The 27,928-nt window shown below is 44.0% G+C and overlaps 1 protein-coding gene across 1 annotated transcript in view; it reads left to right on the forward strand.

Annotated features, from left to right (window-relative positions):
• Window positions 1–27,928, forward strand: part of ap3s1 (adaptor related protein complex 3 subunit sigma 1) — a 91,285-nt gene that overhangs the window by 29,151 nt on the left and 34,206 nt on the right. The window contains exons 2-3 of the mRNA XM_033017457.1: window positions 2,764–2,855; window positions 3,897–4,008. Of these exons, the coding sequence (XP_032873348.1) occupies window positions 2,764–2,855; window positions 3,897–4,008 (204 nt within the window). The remainder of the gene's footprint in view (window positions 1–2,763; window positions 2,856–3,896; window positions 4,009–27,928) is intronic.

Raw genomic sequence — 27,928 nt, forward strand, 5'->3', positions numbered from 1 at the left:
ACTGGGATGAACAATTGTTGTAGTTCATCCATGCAGTATTTAAATGCCTTCCATTGCATATCCACCGTCAACCCTTTAAGAATCAATTGCCAGTCTATAATGGCCAATTCACGTCTCATACCCTCAAAGTCACCTTTCTTTAAGTTCAGGACCCTTGTTTCTGAATTAACAATGTCACTCTCCATCCTAATGAAGAACTCAACCATATTATGGTCACTCTTGCCCAAGGGGCCACGCACAACAAGACTGCTAACTAACCCCTCCTCATTACTCAATACTAAGTCTAGAATAGCCTGCTCTCTCGTTGGTTCCTCTACATGTTGGTTTAGAAAACTATCCAGCGTACATTCCAAGAAATCCTCTTCCTCAGCACCCCTGCCAATTTGATTCACCCAATCTATATGTAGATTTAAGTCACCCATTATAACTGTTTCACCTTTGTTGCACGCATTTCTAATTTCCTGTTTGATGCCATCCCCAACTCCACTACTACTGTTAGGTGGCCTGTACACCACTCCCATTGGCGTTTTCTGCCCCTTAGTGTTTCGCAGCTCTACCCATATCGATTCCACATCCTCCAAGCTAATGTCCTTTCTTTCTATTGCGTTAATCTCCACTCTAACCAGCAACGCTACCCCACCTCCTTTTTCTTTCTGTCTATCCCTCCTGAATATTGAATATCCCTGGATGTTCAGTTCCCAGCCTTGGTCACCCTGGAGCCATGTCTCCGTGATCCCAACTATATCATATTCATTAATAACTATCTGCACATTCAACTATCCACCTTATTACGAATGCTCCTTGCATTAAGATACAAAGCCTTCAGGTTTGTTTTAACAACACTCTTACCTCTTATACAATTATGTTGAAAAGTAGCCCTTTTTGATTTTTGCCCTGGATTTGTCTGCCTGCCACTTTTACTTTTCACCTTGCTACCTATTGCTTCTACCCTCATTTTACACCCCTTTGCCTCTCTGCTCTTGCACCCATCCCCCTGCCACATTAGTTTAAATCCTCCCCGACAGCACTAGCAAACACTCCCCCAAGGGCCAAAGTATCACATATATATATATATATATACTAGACTAAGTGCAGACCCGTTGGGTCTGTTCCCCCAACTTGCGGTTGTGGGGGGGGAGGCGGCATGCAGCGTCACACACACTAACTATCCCCCCCCCCCGCACTCACGCTAATTACCCCCCTTGATATTATATTAATATTATTAATTTGCTCCTTTTACCCCATAACCACCCTATCTACTGACGCATAGCCCCCAACTTGCAGTCACATCTAGAGAGGGGGGGGGGATTGGTGGGGGTAGAGAGAGAGGGGAGGAGAGAGAGAGGGTGAGAGTGAGGGGGAGAGAAAGGGGGTGCTGAGAGGGGGGTGAGGGGGAGAGATGGGGAGCAGGGAGGGAAGAGGGTAGGGGTGGGGGAAGGGATGGAGGGGGAGAGGGGAGGGGGGGGAGAGGACGAGGGGGGGAGAGGAGGAGGGGGGGAAGAGGGAGAGTGGAGAGAGGAGGGGGGAGAGAGGAGAGAGGGGAGGAGGGGGGGGAGAGAGAGAGAACCCAAACCCCCCAAACAACCATTTGCAGGCAGTGCTTTTTTCCTTCAAACTAACCATAACCATATTTTCATTTTCAAACCAAATTAAGGGTACTTACTCACAGCTGTGTAGACATTTGTTCAGTCATTCAGAGCTCAGACCTCCATGTTGTAGAGACTGATTGGGGCACACCACTTCCTGGTTTTATAGTCCCTTCCCCATCCCACCAGCAGGAGCAGCAGAGAGAATGGGGAATTTTGTAAAAACATTAATATCTCTGTCATATTTCATCGACGGGAAAAATCCACGGCACACATGCGGCGGAGGGGGGCTCTGAGCGAGGTGGCCAAAAATGACGGCCGTAGATGGCGGCGTTCTCTCAGAAATCGCAGCACAGAAAGCCAAATCCGGTCAAGAACAGACTTTTAGTAATATAGATAACGAATATATTATATTAAAAAAACATTTAAAAACACAGAAACTGTTTCCCCGCAAAGCTGATTACAGCAAGTTTAATACAAAAATCAATTCAAACACAGGACATGAGCCATTTAAAAAGAACAAATAAAACATTTAAAACATTTCAGAGTTTTTTAGTGCCTAAGCATCCTGGCTCTAGCAATTATATATACATAATTCAAATCCATGGTAGTGAATAATGCATTGTGTGCACTGTAATTTGTCTGAGTTGTTAGTCATAAAATGGACTGGTAACAATTTCATCATAGTAAGCCATTAGTCCTACTGTATATTTACTCGTCACAAGCACAAGCAATTCAAAACCATGTTCCCTTTCAAACGTTCTGTGAGTTTTGTTTTTCTCACTCTGCCTCCAATATGCTTCATTGCCGAACTGGTGTATTAGGCTGAAAAAGTGGTCTTCTTTTTGATTTTGACATGTTTGCTTTGGATATTTATCTATAATTTGTTTACGCCTTAATCCACATTTCTTAACTGTATCCCCAAATCTACATCAAACAGTTGCTCCTTAGCAACATGTAGGAAGTTGACGCTGTTGCTTTAACACTGTCAGTTATAAGCAAATATTATAGAGCGGAGCACGATACTCCACTCCTGCGTAATCCAATGCACTGAGGTGTAGTACATTCTATGATCTTTGGTTATAAGTGTCTGATTAAAGACTTTATTTTAAAAGTTGCCAGCTTTTTATGCATTGATAACTAATTTTAGATTTTAAATTATTTTACTCATTTACAGAGTGAAGACACACAACAACAAATTATAAGGGAGACGTTCCACTTGGTATCAAAAAGAGATGAAAACGTCTGTAATTTCTTGGAAGGTGGCATGTAAGTATTGGTTCTTGCAAAAAATAGTTTGTGTAAAGAATTTAGCTTCAACCAAAAACTGATGATTAAAGTGCCTGTCCCACTGCAGGGATCTAATTTACGAGTTTAGAAGAATTTGCACGCGACTCAAACTCGCAGCATGGTCGACATGTGGTCCTAGGAGGTCACTGTAACTTCTTCATGCTCGAGGGAAGTTCCCGCAGACTCGCGGCCTCAGTTTGGTCGAGGAAATTTTTTCAGCATGCTGAGAAATTTTCCACGAGTAAAAATTCATCGGCATGGTTCTTTTGAACTCATAGTGTAGTGGAGTGGGGTCGCTATGTAGTTATACGCAATCGAGGTAGCCGTAGGCAATCTCCTTTGCTGACCAGGGCATTTTAATTGGCTCATTGGAGTTTTCAGAACCAAGGAAAACTGACCAGTAATGTTAAATGCCCGCTAAACTAAAAGTAGTAGATGCTGTAGAACAAGACAGGCCAAAATGTGAATAAACTCTATTAAATACAATTCACAATGTTGCCTTTCAAGTTATGTATACACTGAATATTTATACCGCCACTTACCTTGCAACCAAATAATGTATTGATCATTTTAATAGAGTAAAACAAAAATATCGCATCAAGTCAGATCCTTCAGCTTGGAGTCATGCTGACCCATCATCCACCAATTTATATCCAAAATGCTTTTTTTCCATTTTCTATTCTCCCTTCATTTTCATTCTGATTCTATTGGTCACCTGCACACTAGGACAATTTGCAGTGGCGATTTAGCCTCCCAAACTGCATGCCTTTGAGATGTGGAAGGAAACTAGAGCACCTTCAGGAAATCCACATGGCCATGGGGAGAATATGCAAACTCCACAGATACAGCACCAGTGGTCAGGATTGAACCTGGTTCTTGGATGTTGTGAGGCAGTGGCTCTGAACTAAACCATTGTACCCTCTATTTTAAGAATACATAGATATTTCATGTAGTAAAAGTAAGTTGTTTTGGTGGTGTGATATATTTGTAAATTGCTTTTGGTAATTTTGTGTGTTTCAGGTTAATTGGAGGAGCAGACAATAAACTTATTTACAGACATTATGCAACTTTGTATTTTGTTTTTTGTGTGGATTCCTCAGAAAGTGAACTTGGAATTTTGGATCTAATTCAGGTATTTATGCAATCCATTGCCTAATTTATTTTTGTGATATCAATTTTGAGGTATGCGGAAAAGACTGTGGAGCTTGTAAACAATTTCAGATGATCCATGTACAGGTGCAAGTGGATAATGCTTACATTTTGACCTTTACAATGTAAGCACAATTGTGGAATGATTACATTGTTTTATTTATTTTTTTAAATTTTTTATTTATTTATTTTATTTTTTAATTTTTTATTAGAAGTACGGTAAGTTACAATAATACACAACACATATGTCTTAATACATTTTTTGTACCGCTTCATTTTTTGAGCTTTAAAAAAAAAAGATAGAAGTAAAGGAAGTAAGGAAAGTGCGCAAGAGTCGTGAAGGTGCAGGAGAGTGTTGAGAAAAGTAAGCCCCTTAGAAAAGAAGTTAGAGAAGGAAGTAAAGAAAGAAAGTAGACCCTAGAAAAGAAGGAAAAAGAAAGGAGAAACAATCGCTCTATTATAACATTAAACTCCGCAGAAAGGGGACTATCAACCAAGTCTGTTTTTGTTGGTTTTTTTACCCCCCGTTGCCAGATCCTGGCACCTTTTATTTATTTATTTATTTTTAAAATTACTATTGCACCTTATGCTTGTAATAGTTCCAAAAACGTAGACCACGTCTTTTGGAAGTGGTCTGCTTTGCCTGCTAAGAGGAATCTCATCTCTTCCAGATGTAGTGTTTCAAACATATTTGATATCCACATTTTTATTGTTTGTGTAGGCGCATTTTTCCAGAATTTAAGTATGAGCTTTTTCCCCATTATTAGCCCGTAATTGAGTAAATTCTTCTGAAACACGTTTAGTTCAGGGTTACCTTCCGATATTCCAAAAATGATCCATTCTGGTTTTGGTACCAGTTTTATTTTAATTAATTTTGTAAAGATGTCAAATATTTCATTCCAGAATTTTTGGATTTTTGTACAAAAAACAAAAGAATGCGCTATGGTAGCTTCTTGACACAGACATTTATCACAGATGGGTGAGACATTAGGGAAGAGTTTATTTATTTTAGTTTTTGAATAAATGAGTCTATGTAATGTTTTGAATTGGATGAGAGTATGTCGTACGTTGATCGAACATTTATGCACCTGTAGTAAGTGATTATCCCAGCTCTCTTTTGAAATTTTTATAGCTATTTTCTTGTTCCCAGTCTCTTCTAATTCCATCAGTTGTGGGTATTTCTATGTTTAAGATGATGTTATATAAGTACGATATTAGATTCGCTGATTCCGCCTTTGTCTTCATTGCTTCATCCAGTAAGTCTGTAGGCATATTATGATAGTCTTTTGTGTATTTTTTCAGATAATCACGAATTTGAAGATATTTAAAATATTGATTATTTTTCAAATTATATTTCAGTTGTAGTTATTGAAATGATAGTAATTTTCCCAATTCACACAGATCTCCGAGCGTTTTGATTCCCATTCTTTCCCATTGTATAAATGATTTGTCTATAATTGATGGTTTAAACGATGGATTATTAACTATTGGTATTAAAAGAGATAGGTTTCTTAATTTTAGATTCTGTTTTATTTGTTTCCATGTTCTAATTGTGCTATGTATAATTGGATTTTTATTATAATTTTTGTTATTCAGATGTATTGGTGAGAGGAGAGTCGCTCCTATATTACACGGAGGGCAGTCCTCTCTTTCCATTACAATCCAGTCCACCTGCTGGGCAGAATTGTCCAGCAGGTGAATCATATTTTTAATATTTACTGCCCAATTATAATACATAAAGTTAGGGAGCGCTAGACCACCCAACTCTTTTCGTTTATTAAGGTGTGCTCTTTGTATTCTATGGGATTTATAATCCCATATAAAATTTGTAATGTCTGAGTCCAATTTTTTGAAAAACTATTTTGGGAGATATATAGGTATTGATTGAAATAGGTATAGGATTTGTGGTAAAAAGATCATTTTTATAGCGTTTATTCTGCCTATTAGGGACATCGGAAGTGTTTTCCAGAATTTAATCAAATTATTTAGTTTCTTAAGTAAGGGATTATAATTGGCTTTAAACATATCATGGTAGTTTCTAGTAATTTCAATTCCCAAATATTTGAATTTTTCTGTGGCTATTTTAAAGGGGAATTTCCGGAGGTGTGTTGAGTCTTTTGGTTTTATCGACATAATTTCACTTTTGTTCCAGTTTATTCTATATCCTGAGAAGGATCCAAAGTCCTCAATTAAATTTAATATGTTTGGTATACTAATTTGTGGTTTTGTGATGTACAATAGTACATCATCGGCGTATAAAGATATTATGTTATTTGAGTATTTTGTATTATAACCATAAATATCCGGGTGTGTTCTTATTTATTACATTGTTTTCTGACAGTGGATTGGGAGTTTTTAATCTGTGCCAATGCACAAAATCCATTACAATTTGAACCATCACATGAGCCATTAGGACAAGTGAGCAAAGATTTGTCCAATGTTGGGTTTCAAGTTGTTGAACACTCATGTTCTTGAAGATGTTCTTTCTAACCTGTTTGCAGGTAGCTTACAGACCTTGATGTTGAAAACCATTGTTGTTTGAACATTTGCTTATTCAAGTTAGGCAAATTATTTTGACACTTGTAAGGGAGTAATTTTCAACAAAATTGATCATTGGGATCAAGTCTCCAAGGATGAGTTGCTTGCACCAGTAATGTCCAATTGGGTTTGGTAAGTGAATCACCCCCATTATGTGCTATGCCTGCTTTTCAAAAAAACATTTTAGCAAATCTCAAATTCAATGGTTTGCTGTAGTTGGCAGAAGCAGGGGTGTTGGAGTGTGAGGGGAGGGAAGAAAGAATGGTGCTTGTGGAACTATCATCATCAATTCCATTATGTGTGTTGCCCTTTACCCTGGCATCAGATAAACATTGCTCAGAAGATACCATATATTTCATGGATTGAAGGGAGTACACTGGTACACAGAAAGAGGTCATTGTAGAGAGATGTGTTATTGACTGCTGGTATCCTGAGGGCGTGTGGGTAGGAAGGAACAAGTGGACGAGGAAGATGGAGAGAGTGATTCCTGCAGAAAGGGTGGGGGCAAGATAGGAAATGTGGCTGGTGATGCCATTGGGTAAAAGATGACCAAGGAAACTATCTCTGTTGTGTCTGAGGAGCGGGTACGAGAATGATCATGCAGGAAATGCTCATCCCCGTTCCCCAGCCCCGCACGACCCTATTTTACCTTCTCCCCAATTTCCACAAACCTGACTGTCCTGGCAGACCCATTGTTTCTACCTGTTCGTGTCCTACCGAACTTATTTCCACATACCTCGACTCCATCCTATCCCCTTTGGTTAAATCCTTCCCTACCTATGTTCAAGACAGCTCACACGCTTTTCGTCGACTTCCGTTTTCTAGGCCCACATTCCCTCATCTTCACCATGGATGTCCAGTCACACTGCACCTCCATCCCCCACCAGGAGGGTCTCAAAGCCCTCGACTAGAGAACCAACCAATCCCCATCTACTGATACTCTCCTCCGCCTAGCGGAGTTGGTCCTTACCCTTCATAAGGTTTTGTTTGACTCCTCCCATTTCCTCCAAATACAAGGCGTAGCAATGGGCACGTGCATGGGCCCCAGCTATGCCTGCCTCTTTGTAGGGTACGTCGAACAATCCTTGTTCGAGACATACCGTGGCCCTATCCCCGAACTCTACCTCCGCTACATCGACGACTGCATTGGTGCTACCGCCTGTACCCACACACAACTCACTGACTTCATCCATTTCACCACTAACCTCCATCCAGCACTCAAATCACCTGGACCATTTCCGCCATTTCCCTACCATTTCTTGACCTCACTATCTCCATCACAGGTGATAGACTACTGACCGACATCCACTATAAACCCACTGACTCCCATGGCTATCTGGACTACACTTCTTCCCACCCTGCTTCCTATAAGGACTCCATCCCCTACTCCCAATTGCTCCGTCTACGCCGCATCTGCACCCAGGATGAGGTGTTCCACACCAGAGCATCGGAGATGTCCTCATTTTTCAGGGAACGGGGGTTCCCCTCTTGTACCATAGATAAGCCTCTCACCAGAGTCTCTTCTATACCCCGTGACTCTGCTCTCACTCCCCATCCCCCCCACACGTTACAAGGGCAGATTCCCCCTTGTCCTCACCTTCCACCCTATCAGCCGTCACATACAACAAATAATCCTCCAACGTGATCCCACTACTTGCCACATCCCATCTCCTGCCCTGCTGCTTTCCGCAGAGACCACTCCCTCCGTAACTCCCTGGTCAATTCGTCCCTTCCCACCCGAACCACCGCCTCTCAGGGCACTTTCCCTTGCAACCGCAAGAAATGCTACACTTGTCGCTTTACCTCCCCCCTTGACTCCATACAAAGACCTAAGCAGTCTTTCCAGGTGCGGCAGAGGTTCACCTGCACCTCCTCCAACCTCATCTATTGCATCCACTGCATCCAGCTGCTCTACATCGGTGAGACCAAGCGTAGGCTTGGTGATCGCTTCGCCGAACACCTCCGCTCGGTTCGCAAAAACCAACCTGATCTCCCAATGGCTCAGCACTTCAACTCCCCCTCCCATTCTGAATCCAACCTTTCCGTCCTGGGCCTCCTCCAGAGTGAGGACCACTGTAAATTGGAGGAGAAGCACCTCATATTTCGCTTGGGCAGTTTGCGCCCCAGCGGTATGAACACTGACTTCTCCAATTTCAGGTAGCCCTTACTTTCTCCTCCCCTTCTCAGCTCTCCCTCAGCCCACTGGCTCCACCACTTCCTTTCTTCCTCCCGTCCCCCCCACCCTAACATCAGTCTGAAAAAGGGTTTTGACCCAAAACGTTGCCTATTTCCTTCACTCCATAGATGCTGCCTCACCCGCTGAGTTTCTCCAGCATTTTTGTCTACCTTTGATTTTCCAGCATCTGCAATTCCTTCTTAAACATCTTTAAACAGGAAATGCGCATGATGGTTTCATCAACTATCGTCTTTATTTAAATTACTTCTGAATGTACAAGGAGTAAAGAAGGGGGTTGAGAATGCATCCTTGCGGAGCCCCCGTTTTGAGGATTATCGAAGAGGATGATTTGTCTCCTATCCTCACTGATTGAGGTCTGTTAGTCAAAGTCGAGTATCCAGTTGCAGAGATGAGTGCTGACAACGAATCCCATGAGTTTGGTGATAAACTTGCATGGTATACTGGTATTAAAGGCAGTGCTGTAGTGTATGAATAGGTATACCTGACGCAGGTATCCCTCTTATCCAGGGGTTCTAGAGATATGTAGGGCTAGGGCGATAGCATAATCCGTGGACCTGTTGTGGCGGCAGGTGAACTGCAGTGGGTCAAAGCTGCTGGGTAGACTGGATTTAATGTGTTCCATAACTAGCCTCTCAAACATTTCATGATGGTGGATTGCAAGGCCACTGGATGGGCGTCGTTTCGGCCTCTCCCTGGACGCCCAATGGGGACTCTTACGGGCACGGTGCATCGTTTCTGCGCAGCCACTAAGGACACAGCCAGGAACTCCGTCTGGGCCAGATGCTTTTTGTAGGTTTACCCACAGGAAGACCAATCTAACCTCTGCTACTGTCATGCTGGGGAGAGGCACACTGGTGTCTGAAGGGCCAGGTGTCACTGCCCTGTTGGCCTTCTGCCTCGAAGCGAGCACAGTCTCTATCTTTTCCCATACTCTCTCTCATCTGCCCTTATTTTAGTACTTCCCCTCTGTACTTTCAGCAAGCCCAGTTCTTAGTTGCATTACTTAGCAATGTTACAAAATTTTGAGATTTTAAAAATCAAGTCTGTAATTTATCCCATCAGATAAAGCATAAAAATAAGTTTAATTTGACATCTAATTCACTTTCATATCTCAAGTATTTAAAAAGTTATGGCCATTTTCATACTCGGAAATGAGCATCTTGTTCCCTATTGATTTTCTATGGACATAACAAAAAAGTTGTGATCGTGAACAGTCAAAAGCCCATAACTTTCTTAAAAATTAAGAGAACTGAATGAAATTTTCAGTTATCATAGATTGAAGCATTCTGAAACAAATATAAAATAATCTTACTTGGATGACCTGAAATTAAAGCATATAATTAGTTAGTTACCTAATTGTAGCTAATTTCAGACTTCAATTACTAGATCTAAACATCTATCCATTTCTTAATAAATGATTAACATTTTTAAATAGCCTAAATGTCCAAATAATATTCACAAATAATTCACAATAAAACATGATTTTAAAATCTCATTTACATTAATTTATAGGCCAAATGGAAGGAATTCAGTGTTCAATTGCTGTAAATAAATGCCCATTTAAATCAGCTTTCCAGTGGGTCCCTGTGGAACGCGCTGGTTTAGAACGTTCACATTGCGGTAGATTTGTGCCTCAAATGCCGAGAAAAATACTGCGCGATATAATGGGCCCAAATTGAGCTACTCGCAATATTAAATTTTGTATAAAAGGATCTTTAGAAGCCCTTTTGAATGTAAAAATATACAACCTACCTTCTGCTATTTTCTTTATGAGACCCTGCGGTTGCTGACGGTCGCGGGTTTAAAGATTGATTTTTAAACTACTATAACTATTATTCAAGGCCTTTAAACCTAATAATAGCTTTTGCGACGGGGTCTATCAGCGATTTTTCGTTAATAATTAACTAGGCTGAACATTTTCGATTGGAACAGCTTAGAGAAAATCGCGTTTTAAACCCGCCCCCTCTAAACGGCGCCAAAATCGCGCACAACCTCAGCGGCAGATATTCAGCGACGCTTCAGGTAGGCTTTGCAACATACCTACATTACTAACCTGACATCCAGAAGCCTTCCAGAGGCGCCACGAGTGGCAGAAGCCTGGACCGGCGGTGGAACCTCGCGGGTCGGAGGTGGAACCTCGCGGGTCGGAGGTGGAACCTCGCAGGTCGACGGAGCCCGTGGCCATCGGTACCTGGGTCGACGGAGCAATGCGGCTGGGGTCTGGGTCGGCGCCACGGAAGTGTCCGGAAAGGAGACAGCAATGTTAGTGGAGAGGCCAGTACGGCGAACAATGATGGCACCGACTGACGGAGGCGAACGGACACGTGGAAGTGAGGATGTCGCTGCCGACGGAAGGAACAAAAGAGGACCCTGCGTGGTGGGACCGCCGTGAGGGAGGGAGGATGGGGGGGAAGAACAAAAGGGGAACTGGCGCGGGGGGGGGGGGGAGAAATCTGTAACTTTGTAAGCTCCCTTTATGGGTGTCTATAAGAATTTCACTGACTTGTCACGTGACCATAAAGTATTCTATTTTATCTGAGAAACTGCAAATTTGCTGTTCTCTGTTCCTTAATTTGACAACCATTGTGCCCCATCTTTTTGTCCTGTTTATATCAACGGGTCGATGGTTGAAAGGGTCAAGAGCTTCAAATTCCTGGGCGTGCATATCTCTGAAGATTTCCTGTCCGAGAACACTGATGCAATTATTAAGAAAGCACATCAGAGTCTCTACTTCCTGAGAAGATTACGGAGAGTTGGTTTGTCAAGGAGGGCTCTCTCTAACTTCTATAGGTGAACAGTACAGAGCATGCTGACCGGTTGCATCGTGGCTTGGTTCGGCAACTTGAGCGCCCTGGAGCGGAAAAGTCTACAAAAAGTAGTAAACACTGCCCAGTCCATCATCGGCTCTGACCTCCCTTCCATCGAGGGGATCTATCGCAGTCGCTGCCTCAAAAAGGCTGGCAGTATTATCAAGGACCCACACCATCCTGGCCACACACTCATCTCCCTGCTACCTTCAGGTAGAAGGTACAGGAGCCTGAAGACTGCAACGACCAGGTTCAGGAGTAGCTACTTCCCCACAGCCATCAGGCTATTAAACTTGGCTCGGACAAAACTCTGACCATTAATAGCCCATTATCTGTTTATTTGCACTTTTATCAGTTTATTTATTCATGTGTGTATATATTTATATCATGGTATATGGACACACTGATCTGTTCTGTAGTCATGCCTACTATGTTCTGTTGTGCTGAAGCAAAGCAAGAATTTCATTGTCCTATCAGGGACACATGACATTAAACTCTTCAATCTCTCTCCGGATGCCCAATGGGGACTCTGACGGGCACGGTGCAGCGTGGATTGGTGGCGCTGGCGCTGCCGTGTGAGCTGAAAGGCACGAGGGAGGGAGGGAGCGAGGCTGCAGCGGCGGCTGGCAGCACAGCGCTCGCAGCCGGTGCACAGAGGCGCTGACACCTGCTGCCCGGGAGCTTCCCCGTTCCATCTCTGCCGCTTCATGTTGTCGGCGGCTGCACATCCGACCAAGAGAGAAGAGACTCGACGTCACTCACAGCCGTCAACCGACGCGCTTCCCCAGACCGCACAGATCGCTGCCATGTGGCGTAGAGAGACAAACTCTGCAGGGACTGAAGACAGCGTGAGAATTCTGTCATTGGCGTGAGAGCGTGAGAATTGGCTGATATGCGTGACTCTGACGCTCAAAGTGTGAGAGTTGGCAGCCCTCACGCTTTGTATGTCGGTAGCTGCAAAACTCTTGAGGGAATGGGACGCCAAAGGTAAAATAAGATTTTGAAGACGCTTTGAGATTAATCTTTTTCTAGGGATTGATCGCCACATGATAGGATTAGGAGTGTGAAGGGAACTGTGTTGGAGAGTAATAAGCTGAGTGATTAGAGTTGACACTATTTGTAATTAAAGACTGGGAACAGCAGGCCCACTTTTTACGATGGCAACCTTGGGGAGATCTATAAAATCACTATCATTGTTAGATTATGTTGTTGCTGCCCATATGACAAGCACTGCAGTGTTTGCAAATCAATAATAATTAATAATTTATGTTCTATTTTTGCAGGTGGATTTACTTTTATTTGCAGCATCCCCTGTTGATATTGATTCAATCAGTGGCACTAGAAGGAGCTGCAGCATATCGTGACATGGTGATCACTGAGCAGTCTTTGTAAAACCATCTTTTATTAAAGGGCCTGTCCCACTTGGGCGTCATTTGCGCGTCATTTACGCGACATCATTTACGCATCACGACACGTGATGTGCGCATTACACGCGCGCGATGCGTGGCGACGTAGGCAGTGACGCGCGTTCGCGGGCGGTGCACCGGGATTTTGGGATTCACAAAATCTTCGTGTGCCACCTGCGTAACACGCAAATGATGCCCAAGTGGGACAGGCCCTTTAATTTGCTTTAATTTAATACAATGTGATTGGCATGTTACCACATTGCCCTTTCATGTGCTCTGATTAAACTGTTGGAGCAATTTAATGGAAACCAAACATTTTAATCCAAAAGGCGATGAGAAACCGGTGAACTCTCTGAGCCTTTTTTTGAATGTCATTATCAAGCCCACAATGTCAAGCCCTCAGAGGAATTCATTTCATAAGGAACCAGGCCATTAGGTTGGGCACACCCTGATATAAGGAGGGAGGCTTTCATTTTTCCTCCCTACATTGTTTTTTGGTGGGTTTTTAACCACTGAAAAATATTTGTCACTTGAAATTTACTTTATTCCAAGCATCATAAAACCTATTGTTTCATTTAATGAAAACCTACACATGTATGTTTTTTGTAATATTTTCTGCTTGCTTAATCAGTACATTATCAGGCGAATTCTTCTGTTAATGCAGTTGGGGTGAAAACTTATTTGTACGTATATTTGCTGTTTCTTGTCCCAACCTGTCACCTGCTAACAAATATAATCTCCCTATTCTATAGATATTGTTGCACAATATATGCAGGTACCCCCCACTCTGAATTTTTGAAATGATAAACTATATGGAAAGTAAACGTTTGCAAAAGCACACTACAGGAACATAATATAAAAAATATGCAACATTGTTTATGCTCTAAATTATACTTTGGAAATTATATTAGCCAGAGTTTGGTCATAATCTGCCATATTAATGACCTAAAATATCAATTTGCATCTTTTAAAGGTGCTTCCAACCTTGCATGCAACAGGTACGTTACTTCCAAATGTGGAGTATTGCTAATGCAGAGCAGTGTTTCAAAATTTGCCTCTTGTTGGACGACCTTTTGTCAATTGCACTATGCAATAAAAGTAACATTAGCAAATCTGCAGATGACACAAAGCTGGGTGGCAGGGTGAACTGTGAGGAGGATGCTATGAGGATGCAGGGTGACTTGGACAGGTTGGGTGAGTGGGCAGATGCATGGCAGATGCAATTTAATGTGAATAAATGTGAGGTTATCCACTTTGGTGGCAAAACATGAAGGCAGTTTAATATCTGAATGGTGTCAAGTTGGGAAAACGGGAAGTAGAGCGAGATCTAGGGGTCCTTGTTCAAATGTCTCTGAAAATAAGCATGCAGGTACAGCAGGCAGTGAAGAAAGTGAATGGCATGTGGGCCTTCATAACAAGAGGAATTGAGTATAGGAGCAAAGAGGTCCTTCTGCAGTTGTACAGGGCCCTAGTGAGACCACACCTTGAGTATTGTGTGCAGTTTTGGTCTCCAAATTTGAGGAAGGACATTCTTGCTGGAGTGCAGCGTAGGTTCACAAGGTTAATTCCCGAGATGGCGGGACTGTCATATGCTGGAGTGACTGGGCTTGTATACTCTGGAATTTAAGATGAGAGGGGATCTTATTGAAACATATAAGATTATTAAGGGTTTGGACACACTAGAGGCTGAAGGGCCTGCTGGCTTGAAGGGCCAAATGGCCTACTCCTGCACCTATTGTCTATTGAAACATGTTCCCGAGTCCAGAACCAGGGGCCACAGTTTAAGAATAAGGGGTAAGCCATTTAGAACGGAGATGAGGAAAAACGTTTTCACACAGTTGTGAATCTGTAGAATTCTCTGCCTCAGAAGACAGTGGAGGTCAATTCTCTGGAGGCTTTCAAGAGAGAGTTCAATAGATCTCTTAAAGATTGAGGAGTGAAGGGATATGGGGAGAAGGCAGGAACGGGGTACTGATTGTGGATGATCAGCCATAATCTCAGTGAATGGCGGTGCTGGCTCGAAGGGCCGAATGGCCTATTCCTGCACCTATTGTCTATTGTCCATTTTATCATTCATCTTGCTGTGTACAAGAATAAGTGGAATAATGTTCTTTTTATTCAGGTGAGAGAAAAAGATCATAAAATAAATGAGATTTATTTCACAAATTTCATCAATGTACTGTAAGGTTAGGTTGTCCTGTTGCTAGCAATCGCTATCATATGTTGGAACCCATCTTCAGGACTGCACTGCTAGTTGAGTTTTCTTTCAATATATTCACATTACTATAAAATCATGCTTTATCAATGGAGTTATCTTAAAGGGCCTGTCCCACTAACGCGACTTTTCAACGACTGTCTTCGACCTTCAAGCTCGAGGGCGCTTGCCTGAAAAACCTCGAGCTGGATCGAACGTCAGCGATGAAACTGAGCACGCACACACACACACAAAAAACACACACACACACACACACAAAAAACACACACACACACACACAAAAACACACACACAAAAAACACACACACAAAAAAACACACACACACACACACACACACACAAAAAAACACACACACACACACACACACACACACACACACACACCAAAGGCAGGGGCAGGGAAAGCGGGGGAGCGCTGTCTGAAATTCACACCCGCGATGAACAGGAAGGTAAAAGACGGTTACACAGTTACGGTAAGTCCTCTAGAGATGGGGGGGGGGGAGAAGGAGAGACACTTTTAAAAAGCCAGACAACTTTTAATACATTTTAGCGGGCGTTTAACATTACCGGTCAGTTTACTTTTTTTCTCAACGAGCTATTGCCTTCGATTACCTACGATAGCATTACGACCTACTACGACCTACCTCGACTAAACCTACGAGTAAAAAAAATATCGATTTTTTTTTTTTTTTCCATGGCGACCTTTTTACTCACGGGCATTTTTCGGCTTGTTAAAAAAAACGCCGCGACCTGACTGATGCCTCAGGTACGCGAGGACTACTCTTGAGCATGAAGGAGAGTTACAAAAAGACCTCCTAGGACCTCGTAACGACCATGCTGCGAGTATGAGACGAGGGCAAACTCTTCTAAACTCGCGAATTAGGTCCCCGCAGTGGGACAGGCCCTTAAAGTACTTTGTAGATTTATGATATGGCTACATCAGTTTTCTTGCGTTTTGAATGATTTAGGGTCTGAGCATGTGATGCTTATAAATTTATGAATGACATCCACTACCATCAGCGTTACATTCATCATAAATTGTAAGCCGGATGTGTATCGTTATTCAAAATACTTTTAATTACCTGATCACATAAACTGGCCTATGTTCAATTACTTTTTTTTGTGGCCTTATTTAGAACGTTTTGCTGATTATTTTCCTCAGTGATTTTGTTTAAAACTTGTACCTTATGTGTGTGCTGGATGGCTACAACAGGAGGTTGCCAATGACTGATTATGGTCTTTGCGCTCAGTTTATTGCTGCCAAAGCTTTCAACAATGCACTACAATTTTTCAGCATTGACATTTTTCTTACCAATATTACTACCAAAAAACAACATTGAGGGCATCAGTACCATGGGCCTGATATTTGTCTGTAGTGGTTGGTGTTCTTGCTGTTGATGATCGTGTGGTCATTGTAACTGGAACTTTGAAAGAATGAGAATGTGGATGGTATCTATCTATATACTATTAAAAGGGAGGGGAAGAAATGTTATTTAAAGATTGTGTTTAGTGGGGGAGTGCGAAAGGAGAGAGGTGAGGGAGTGACAGGGTAGGGGAAGGAGAGGTGACAGACAATGGGATCAGCAGGTTCAAAGGTAGTGTGTGTGTGTGTGTGTGTGATTTTGCCTTTGAAACGTATGTGTGTGTGTGTGTCATTTTGCCTTTGAAACGTGTGTGTGTGTGTGTGTGTGTGATGTATTTGAAACGTATGTGTGTGTGTGTGTGTCATTTTGCCTTTGAAACGTATGTGTGTGTGTCATTTTGCCTTTGAAATGTGTGTCTGTGTGTGTTATTTTGTCTTTGAAACGTGTGTGTGTCATTTTGCATTTGGAACGAAATGTGTGTGTGTGTGTCATTTTGCCTTTGAAACATGTGTGTGTGTGTGTCATTTTGCCTTTGAAACGTATCTCCTCGAAAACCAGACGCAAAAACGCGGAGATTTTTATAATGTCGGTAGGGATTTAACTTATGATTTCATAAATGCACTCCTCTCTAAATTCGGTCAATTATTTCACCAGATTTTGAATAAAGTTGCTCACAAAACTCACTTTTTAAAATATAATGGCCGCTTGCCAGCTGCTGATGTCGCAATGCCCACATGCCCACCAATCCAGGCCCATCTGCCTCCTGGCCCCGCCCCTCCACCGCTGTGGATTAAAGGCGCAGAAAGATCGAGAAAGATCTGCAGAACAAAGATTCTACAGCTCCGTTCCGCTATAGGATCTTTGTTCTGCAGATCTCGGGGCAGCAGCGCCTCACGCGCTGAACCTTCTCCTCACTGTCAGCACAGCTCGTGAAGCCCCGCCCGCGCGCTCATTCCAGCTGTGGGATTCCAGATTCAGAAGTCGCTTCTCTCTCTCCTCATTTGGCAGCCCACTCACTCGCCCGGCTCCCCTCCATCTCCCCCCCCCCCCCCCCCCCCGCCCCCTCCTCTTCTCACCTCCTCCCCTCTCCTTCCTCCCTCTCTCCCCTCTCCTCTCTACCGAAGATCCTATACCGCTATAGGATCTTTGCTCTCTACCCGTCACAGGCTGGTCCCCCCGCTGCTTTTCACCGTCTTCAGATCGCTCCGTGCCTCGCTCAGGCTGCCACCTCTCCCTCTCCCTCTAAGATAAGATCTATTTCATTTGGGGAAAAAAGCATTAACGCTGGTTTTATTCGAATCGTTTCGTTTCAGTTGGGGTTTTTTTAAACTTCCCCCCCCCCCCCCTTGGATTTGGAATGGATTTTGGTGTAGTTAAACCAGTGTAGGGTTTGCACAGCAAGTAACACTACCCTGGAGAGTGTCGTAGAACAGAAATCTTGGGGTAAATGTACAGAGTTCCTTGAAAGTGGTGACGCAGGTAGACTTGGTGGTAAAGAAGGTGTATAACACGCTTGTGTTCATTGGGCAGGGCATTGATTCCTGAATTTGGATGTCCTGTTGCAGTGTTACGACTCCCGAATGCAGGTACTTCAGAGCCGCGTAACATAATTCAAAAACCAGGTTCAAGTTCAAAAATAGTTTTAATTTTTCAATGGAACACAGAACCCAAACCTGATTCAAACAACCCAGTCAGGGATATGGATGGACTAACAAACAATTAAACAGTGCTCCAGCCAGCCACGTAATGGGCCGTCGAACTGGAGACTCTAAAACCTGCCTAAAGAGATATAACCCTGAAACAAAATACCCAAAAACACTAAGGTCAGCCCTTATCCGTCCCAATTCAATATTTGTTAACAAGTAATGGTGAAAGTACACAAAGATCTATGCCATGTGGCCAGGCCTTCCTCAGCTCACACCAGCAGGCTGCTCACAAGTCAGGGTCTACGAAGAAGCCAGAGAATCCTGGGAAACTCTGGTATTTAAGCTTCAGATGAGTCACCCGTCACCTGACGCAGCTTGGCCAATCGGGTACAGGAGCCTTTAACCCCTTGATTCCAGACTCACAGCCACGAGGCCTGTACTTGGGAGAGAAACAGAGAAAGGTAAGTACATAGCATTCACCAGGCCTAATGAGCACCTAACACCCCCCACCCAAAGATACTGAATGAGTTTCGGAAGAAGAGAGAAAAAACACCACCAAATCCCAGAAACTATTCAGGAGCTAAAACACTACTGGCGCGACAAGGCGTCAGCCAAGACACTATCCTTGCCACGGATATGCCTGACCTCCAGGTTGTAGTCTTGCAGCTGCAAACTCCAGCTCATTAACCGCCGGTTCTTATTCTTCATACTCTGCAAAAATACCAAAGGATTATGATCCGTGAGTACGATGACAGGGACATTCGAGGAGCCAACATAAACCTCGAAATGATTCAGAGACATTAAAATAGCAAGGGCTTCTTTCTCAATGGTGGAGTACCACTTCTGATGACGATTAAACTTCTTAGAGAAGTACGAAACTGGATGCTCCACCCCATCTGAATCATCCTGTAGAAGAACTCCACCAACCCCACGATCACTAGCATCCACTGCCAGCTTAAATGGACGCTCAAAATCAGGTGCCGCAAGCACAGGTGCGCGCACCAGAAGACTTTTAGTATGATCAAAGGCTTGTTGACACTGCGGACCACACAAAAGCTACCTTCGGACTCAGCAAATCCGTCAAAGGGGCAGCCACCGCAGAGAAGTTTGGACAGAATCCTCTATAGTACCCAACCATAGCCAGATACCTACGGAGTTCAGTCCGAGAGGTTGGAGCAGGAAATGCGACAATATGCCCCACCTTTTCCTCAAGAGTGCGAACCTGACCCTGGCCCACCACCTTACCCAGATACGTTACCGTGGCCTGGCCAAACTCACACTTCCCCAGATTGACCGTTAGGTTTGCCTCCACTAGACGATGAAATACCTCCTTCACATGACCGATGTGATCGATCCACGACCTGGAGCACACAACCAAATCATCAAGGTATGCCTCACAGAAGGACAAACCAGACAATACAATGTTCACCAACCGTTGGAAGGTTGCCGGCGCATTGCGCATCCCAAATGCCATTACCGTGTACTGAAGAAAGTCATCAGGCGTAATGAACGCAGAGATCTCCCTCGCCCGCCTAGTCAAAGGAACTTGCCAATACCCTTTTAACAAGTCCAACTTAGACACAAAAGATGCACTTCCCACACGATCCACACAATCCTCCATCCGTGGGAGAGGATAGCAATCCGGCTTAGTTACACCATTCACTTTCGAAAGTCCGTGCAAAACCTGTCCTCCCCATTAGCCTTCGTAGCCAGTAGACACGGAGAACTCCACGGACTACAACTAGGTTCAGCAATGCCATGCCGCAGCATATAGTCAACCTGACTCCTTAGACGATGACGCCTGTCAGGGTTGACCTGATACGGATGCTGTTTAATTGGCGCAGCACCGGCCACGTCAATGTCATGCTGCAGCACAGACGTCTGAGAAGGCACATCCGAGAACAGTGACCCATTTGACTCCACCAAAGCAAGCAGATCACCCCGCTGACTTTCAGTCAAATGAGACAACCGCAAGGGAAGCGACTCCAAAGCCTCAGAGTTACACAGCTTTCCCTGCGTCACTGCCACAGACAACCGTGGCTCACCCACATCACCACCCGTGTCGGGGCAGCACCACTGCAGCCAAAACTGGCTTAGACGAAACCGAAGGACACAGCTCCTCCCCATCAACCTCCACAGGCTCCTGCTCATGGTACTGCTTCATCATGTTGACATGACAGAGCTGAGTCTTACGCCTCCGATCAGGGTTACCAATAACATAATCCCTCTCACCAACCTTCTTAACCACCTGATAGGGACCGCTATACCGAGCCTGCAGACTGGAACCAGGAATAGGCAATAACACCAGGGCCTTGTCACCTGGAGAAAAATTCCTACTAGAAGCCTTCCTGTCGAACCAGTCCTTCATCCTAGACTGAGCAGAAGCAAGATTACCCATTGCCAGTTCGCATGCCCTCCTCAGTCTAGACCGAAAAGTACAGACGTGGTCTAAAATACTATGTTTTGTATCCTCCTGCAACCATTTCTCCTTCAGGACCCTCAACGGACCACGTACAGTATGCGCGAACACCAGGTCAGCAGGACTGAACCCTAAAGACTCCTGCACGACGTCACGCACCGCAAACATAACTAGATGAACCCCCTCATCCCAGTCTTTTTCAAACTCCAGGCAGTAAGTCCTCAACATAGATTTCAAAGTCTGGTGAAACCTCTTGAGACCTCCCTGGCTCTCAGGATGATACGCACTGGAGTAACAATGCTTAATATCTAACAACTTCATTACCTGACCAAAAACCTTCGACATGAAGTTGGAACCTTGGTCACTCTGCACAACCTTGGGCAAACCGAACAACGAAAAAAACTTAGTGAGAGACTTCACAATGGTAGGGGCAGTAATTCTACGCAAAGGGACCACCTCCGGAAAGCGGGTAGACGCACACATAATTGTCAATAAAAACTTGTTGCCCACCCTTGCCGAGGTAGAGGACCCACACAATCAACTAGAATCCGCTCAAACGGCTCACCGACCACAGGGACTGGATATAAAGGCGCAGGAACAATCGATTGGTTCGGCTTTCCTGCCACCTGGCAAATGTGACAACACCTGCACTGCTGTTTCACGTCCTTTTTCAACCCTGGACAAAAAAAATTCCGTAAGATACGGTCATACGTCTTATTGACCCCCAAATGTCCACCCAGAGGACCATCATGAGCCAAACAGAGTATCTCGTTCCTATACCGACGAGGCATCACAATCTGATCAACCACGCTCCAATCATCATGCCCAGATATATCCAAAAGAGACCACTTTCGCATCAGTAACCTTAGAAAATACCCCTTTGCTGTGGAATCCATATCCCCCTCAGGCACCGCGCAGTCGAACAGATCAGATAAACCTGGATCACTCTTTTGCTCCTCAACCAGCCGGTCACGTGACAGCGACACCGGCACATTTCCAGACACTACCCCATCTTGAGATGTAGAAACACCCTTCACAACACAGGATCTATCATCCTGATCCCCAAAAATGCTCTCACTCGGGTCCACCACATCCTCAAACTTCGCCTGGCTCTTAGCCATAGCCCTCGTGACAGCACAAGCTGCGAAGACCCTCGGATGCTGCATAGCCAATCTATCAGGACTCTGCACCATCGGAACAGCCGTCACCTCAGGAGTAACTAAAACTCTACCTCCTGCCAAGTCATTCCCCAAAATCACAGAAACTCCCCCAACGGGAAAACACGGCCGTAACCCAACAGTTACCCGGCCTGAAACCAACTCGGACTCGAGACTCACGGTATGCAAAGGCACTACCATGTCATCCATCCCGAATCCTACCACTGGGACACTTGACCCAACAGATGATTCCCCAGAAAATGGCAGTACTCTATCCAATATAAAGGACTGAGTAGCACCAGTATCACACAAGATGGATACTGGAACTCTATCACCCCCATCCTCTAGAGAAACAAAACCATTCATGATGAACGCAGAATAATTCCTACACTTATCAGACTCAGGCATCTTAGGAACCACAGGTGTCTTCTGTGTACCCACCAAAGCCACAGGCTTTGCATCCTTCTTTTTCAGCACGGGACACGACTTTAACATGTGCCCTTTCCCTCTACAATAGTAGCACACAGGACCTTCCTTAGTCCTCAAATTTCCATCAACCTTATCAGCTTGGACCTCCCCCTGTATCAACGTGCTGCCACTTGCAGGCACAGAAACAGCTTTGACACTGCCACCGGCGACACCACCACGATCAACCGGCCATGCACCAAAACTAGGATCGCCCAACAAAATCAGATTTGTGAGTCAATACATACTCATCTGCCAACACCGCACCTTCTGCTCATTAAGGTAAATAGCAACCCTCTCAGGGAGACAGTTCTTAAAGTCTTCCATAATCATCAAGTCCCGCAGTAGCTCAAAATCCTTTACTCCTTGAGAAGCGCAACACCTGTCAAAAAGTGCCTCCTTCTCCCTAGCAAACTCCACATAAGTCTGACTATCAAACTTCCTAAAGCGCCGGAACTTCTGCCGGTACGCCTCTGGAACTAATTCATAAGCCCTTAATACTGTAGACTTCACACACTCATAGTCCAGACTGCTTTCAACAGATAAAGATGAGTACACCTCCTGTGCTTTACCCACAAGGACACACTGCAATAGCAAGGTCCACACGTCCCTAGGCCACTTCAAGGACAAAGCCACCCGTTCAAACACTGTGAAATACTTGTCCACCTCCTTCTCACGAAACGGGGGAACCAGGCGGATGTTCTTGCTCATATCAAACTCCCGTTCCCTAGAAGAAACCCGGGAATTATCTATTTCTTTTTCCCGCAGCTGAAATTCAGCCCTTTTGGTTTCCTCCTCAAGCTCAAGCCGTTTCATTTCAAGAACATGCATGAGCTCTTTCTCTTTTAACAAAGAGGCAATTCTCTGTGACTCAAGCTCTATCTCCTTCAGTTTAATGATGGCCTCCATGTTCTGAACTGGCTGAACAGAAGGTGGGGGACTGTCTGCACAGCCAGGCAAAACCCCACCCTCCACCAACGCAGCCCACAACTCCAATTTAATGGAGTGTTTCTTTGAATGCTTGTCAATAGGCACGGCATAGTTCTCAGCCAGCAAAATCAAATGCTCCTTCGTACATCTATCAAACGACTCCCGACTAGGAGCCTCAACAAACTCTTTCACCTTAAATTCCATCTCTAATGTAGCACCAAACCACCAGCTAAACCCTGGGCACCAATGCTACCACAAACAGGGAAGAAAAAATTCCCTCACAACACAGACTGCCTCAAAGCAGGGAAGAAAAAATCCCCTCACACACACAGACTTCCTCAGTCACCAGAAGCCTACCAAAAAAAACCCCAAAATGTCTAGGGTCCTCAAAACTTAGGACGAGCCCCCATTTTGTTACGACTCCCGATTGCAGGTACTTCAGAGCCGCGTAACATAATTCAAAAAACAGGTTCAAGTTCAAAAATAGTTTTAATTTTTCAATGGAACACAAAACCCAAACCTGATTCAAACAACCCAGTCAGGGATATGGATGGACCAACAAACAATTAACCTTATCACGTAATGGGCTGTCGAACCGGAGACTCTAAAACCTGCCTAAAGAGATATAACCCTGAAACAAAATACCCAAAAACACTAAGGTCAGCCCTTATCCGTCCCAATTCAATATTTGTTAACAAGTAATGGTGAAAGTACACAAAGATCTATGCCATGTGGCCAGGCCTTCCTCAGCTCACACCAGCAGGCTGCTCACAAGTCAGGGTCTACGAAGAAGCGAGAGAATCCTGGGAAACTCTGGTATTTAAACTTCAGATGAGTCACCCGTCACCTGACGCAGCTTGGCCAATCGGGTACAGGAGCCTTTAACCCCTTGATTCCAGACTCACAACCACGAGGCCTGTACTCGGGAGAGAAACAGAGAAAGGTAAGTACATAGCATTCACCAGGGGGGGGAGCGCCTAACAGCAGCTGCACAGGACATTAGTGAGACCTTGCCTTTCTGTAGGAGAAGATGTGTTGTTAGAGAAGGTGCAAAAAAAAATTCACTAGGATGTCGCCAAGACTGCAGGGCTTGAGTTATAAAGAGGGACTGGATAAACTGGGACTGTTTTCTCTAGAGCAAAAGAGGCTGCAAAGTGATCTTGTAGAGTACAAAGGGGGTTAGATAAGGTAGATAAACTCCATCTTTTTCCCAAGGTAGGGGGGTCTAAAATTAGAGGCATACATTAAGGGGGAGAGGGGGTAGATTTCAAGGTGACCCTGGGTGTGTTTTTTCCACACAGGGCTGTGGATAAATGGTATGAGCCAGAGAAAGTGGTAGAAGCAGATACAATTACAATGCTTACTTTGGACAGGTTCGCGAATAAGAAAGGTTTATAGGGGTATGGGCCTAATACAGGCACATGGGACTAGCTCTGAAATTGGGGTTCCACAAAGACTGACCATCCTGTGTGTGTCATTGCAGATCACAAGGATGATTAGTACTGGAAGTGGGAAAATTAATTTCCTGAAATTATTATTGCATTTCCACTCAATAAAAAGGGATTTCTGTTGTGTAATGTTGATAATTGCATATTTGGCTAAGCATTGCTTTGATTTTTGAATCCTAGATTTTCATTGGTATGATGAGGCCAATATTTATCTCAACGAAAATAATTAAAACCGTGATTCAATATTATGAGACAACCATTTCTGGAAGGTTGTTATGTGCAATTGGCATGTGAATTTCTTGACATTACAATTGTGATTACCTTCAGGGCTGCCAATTCTCATGCATTGAACATGAGACTCACGCATTTCACGAAATTCTCACGCTCACGAATAAAGTCACAAGCAATTCAATTCGCCCAAGGCTTCCATATCTCCACACTCACCAATGAGAATAGTTTTCTGTTGGCGGGTTTCCCGTAAAGAGCGAGCAATTTGATTGTCTTAAGCCCACTGCACACTATTTAAAATGGCAATGTACCTGCAGTACTAAAGATTCCATTTGACATTCATGGAACCAAAATCTAGGTGCTGGAAATTCAAAATAAAGCAAAAATTGTTTAAGAGGTGAGTAAATACCGTGAGGGGAATATATAAGGTGAATGCATAGTCTTTTTCCCGTGATATGTGATTCAAGAATCTACAATTGGAGAGGGAGAAGAGTAGATCGGAGGTGTTAGTGTTGCAGTTGAATAAAGGGGACTATGGGGCCATGAGGGAGGAGCTGGCCAAAGTTGACTGGAAAGATATATTAGCAGGGATGACAGTGGAACAAAAATGGCAGGTGTTTCTAGGAATAATACAGAAGGTGCAGGATCAGTTCATTCCTCGGAGGAAGAAAGATTCCAAGGGGAGAAAGGGGCGACCATGGCTGACAAGGGACGTCAGGGACAGTATAAAAATTAAAGCGAAGAAGTACAACGTAGCAAAGATGAGCGGGAAGCAACAGGATTGGGTAATGTTTAAAGATCAACAGAAGATAACCAAAAAGACAATACGGTGAGAAAAGATGAGGTACAAAGGTAAGCTAGCCAAGAATATATAGGAGGATAGTAAAAGCTTCTTTAGGTATGTGAAGAGGAAAAAAATAGTTAAGACCAAAGTTGGACCCTTGAGGACTGAAAAAGGTGAATTTATTATGGGGAACAAGGAAATGGCAGATGAGTTGAACAGGTACTTTGGATCTGTTTTCACTAAGGAGGACACAAACAATTTTCCTGATATAGTGGTTGCCGGAGGATCTGGGGTGACGGAGTAACTGAAGGAAATCCACATTAGGCAGGAAATGGTGTTGGATCGACTGGTGGGATTGAAGGCTGATAAATCCCCAGGGCCTGATGGTCTGCATCCCTTAAGGAAGTGGCTCTAGAAATCGTGGCGGCATTGGTGATAATTTTCCAATGTTCTATAGACTCAGGATCAGTTGAATTGGATTGGAGGGTAGCTAATGTTATCCCACTTTTTAAGAAAGGCGGGAGAGAGAAAACGGGGAATTATAGACCAGTTAGCTTGACATCGGTAGTGGGAACATGCTGGAGGAAATTATGAGAGATGAGATAGCCGCACATTTGGATAGCAGTAACAGGATCGGTCCGAATCAGCAAGGATTTACAAAGGCGAAATCATGCTTGACTAATCTTCTGGAATTTTTTGAAGATGTTAGTAGGAAAATGGACAATGGAGAGTCAGTGGATGTAGTGTACCTCGACTTTCAGAAAGCATTTGATAAGGTCCCACATAGGAGATTAGTGGGCAAAATTAGGGCACATGGTATTGGGGGTATAGTGCTGACATGGATAGAGAAGTCATTGGCAGACAGGAAACAAAGAGTAGGGATTAACGGGTCCCTTTCAGAATGGCAGGCAGTGACTAGTGGGGTACCACAAGGCTCGGTGCTGGGACCGCAGCTATTTACAATATACATCAATGATTTGAATGAAGGGATTCAAAGTAACATTAGCAAATTTGCACATGACATAAAGCTGGGTGGCAGTGTGAACTGTGAGGAGGATGCTATGAGAATGCAGGGTGACTTGGACAGGTTGGGGGAGTGGGCAGATGCATTGCAGATGATGTTTAATGCGTATAAATGTGAGGTTATCCACTTTGGTAGCAAAAACAGGAAGGCAGATTACTATCTAAATGGCATCGTTGGGAAAAGGGGAAGTACAACGGGATCTGGGGGTCCTTGTACATCAGTCTATGAAAGTAAGCGTACAGGTACAGCAGGCAGTGAAGAAAGTGAATGGCATGTTGGCCTTTATAACAAGAGGAATCGAATATAGAAGCAAAGAGGTTCTTCTGCAGTTGTACAGAGCCCTACTGAGACCAACCTGGAGTATTGTGTGTAGTTTTGGTCCCCGAATTTGAGGAAGGACATTCTTGCTATTGAGGGAGTGCAGCGTAGGTTTACAAGGTTAATTCACGGGATGGCGGGACTGTCATATGCTGAGAGAATGGAGCAGCTGGGCTTGTACACTCTGGAGTTTAGAAGGATCTCATTGAAACATATAAGATTGTTAAGGGCTTGGACATGCTAGTGGCAGGAAACATGTTCCCGATGTTGGGGGAGTCCAGAACCAGGGGCCACAGTTTAAGAATAAGGAGTAAGCCATTTAGAACGGAGACGAGGAAACACTTTTTCTCACAGAGAGTGGTGAGTCTGTGGAATTCTCTGCCTCAGAGGGCGGTGGAGGCAGGTTATCTGGATGCTTTCAAGAGATAGCTAGATAGGTGTCTTAAAAATAGCGGAGTCAGGGGATATGGGGAGAAGGCAGGAACGGGGTACTGATTGGGGATATCAGCCATGATCACATTGAATGGCGGTGCTGGCTCCCAGGTTTAATATATTTAGATGAACAGTCTGCAGACTTCAATTTGGATTTGTGTCATGATTATAAATCAAACAATGGAAAATCAGTTTGAAGAGAACCATAGACCAGGTTCCAGAATGTGAATGGAACCAAGCAGATGGGGAATACTACAAACCTTGCAGCACCATCTCTTATACTACAAACCTTGCAGAACCAGCCACCTTTGACGCTGAGGATTCCAAGTGCCCCATGGTCACTTTGTGCCAAAGCTACAAATTTACTACAACATTTCAACATTAGATAATTTCCAAATTGGAATTATCAGATTTACTCCATAGGTCAATGTTCCTGATCAGTAAACTATGTGCTTGATAGCACAGGGAACCAGGGAGAGGTGTTCAAATCGTTCTAAGGCATCTGTAGGATTTAAATCTAACTAA

This window comes from Amblyraja radiata, chromosome 3 (genome assembly GCF_010909765.2).
Source record: "Amblyraja radiata isolate CabotCenter1 chromosome 3, sAmbRad1.1.pri, whole genome shotgun sequence".
Taxonomy (NCBI): domain Eukaryota; kingdom Metazoa; phylum Chordata; class Chondrichthyes; order Rajiformes; family Rajidae; genus Amblyraja; species Amblyraja radiata.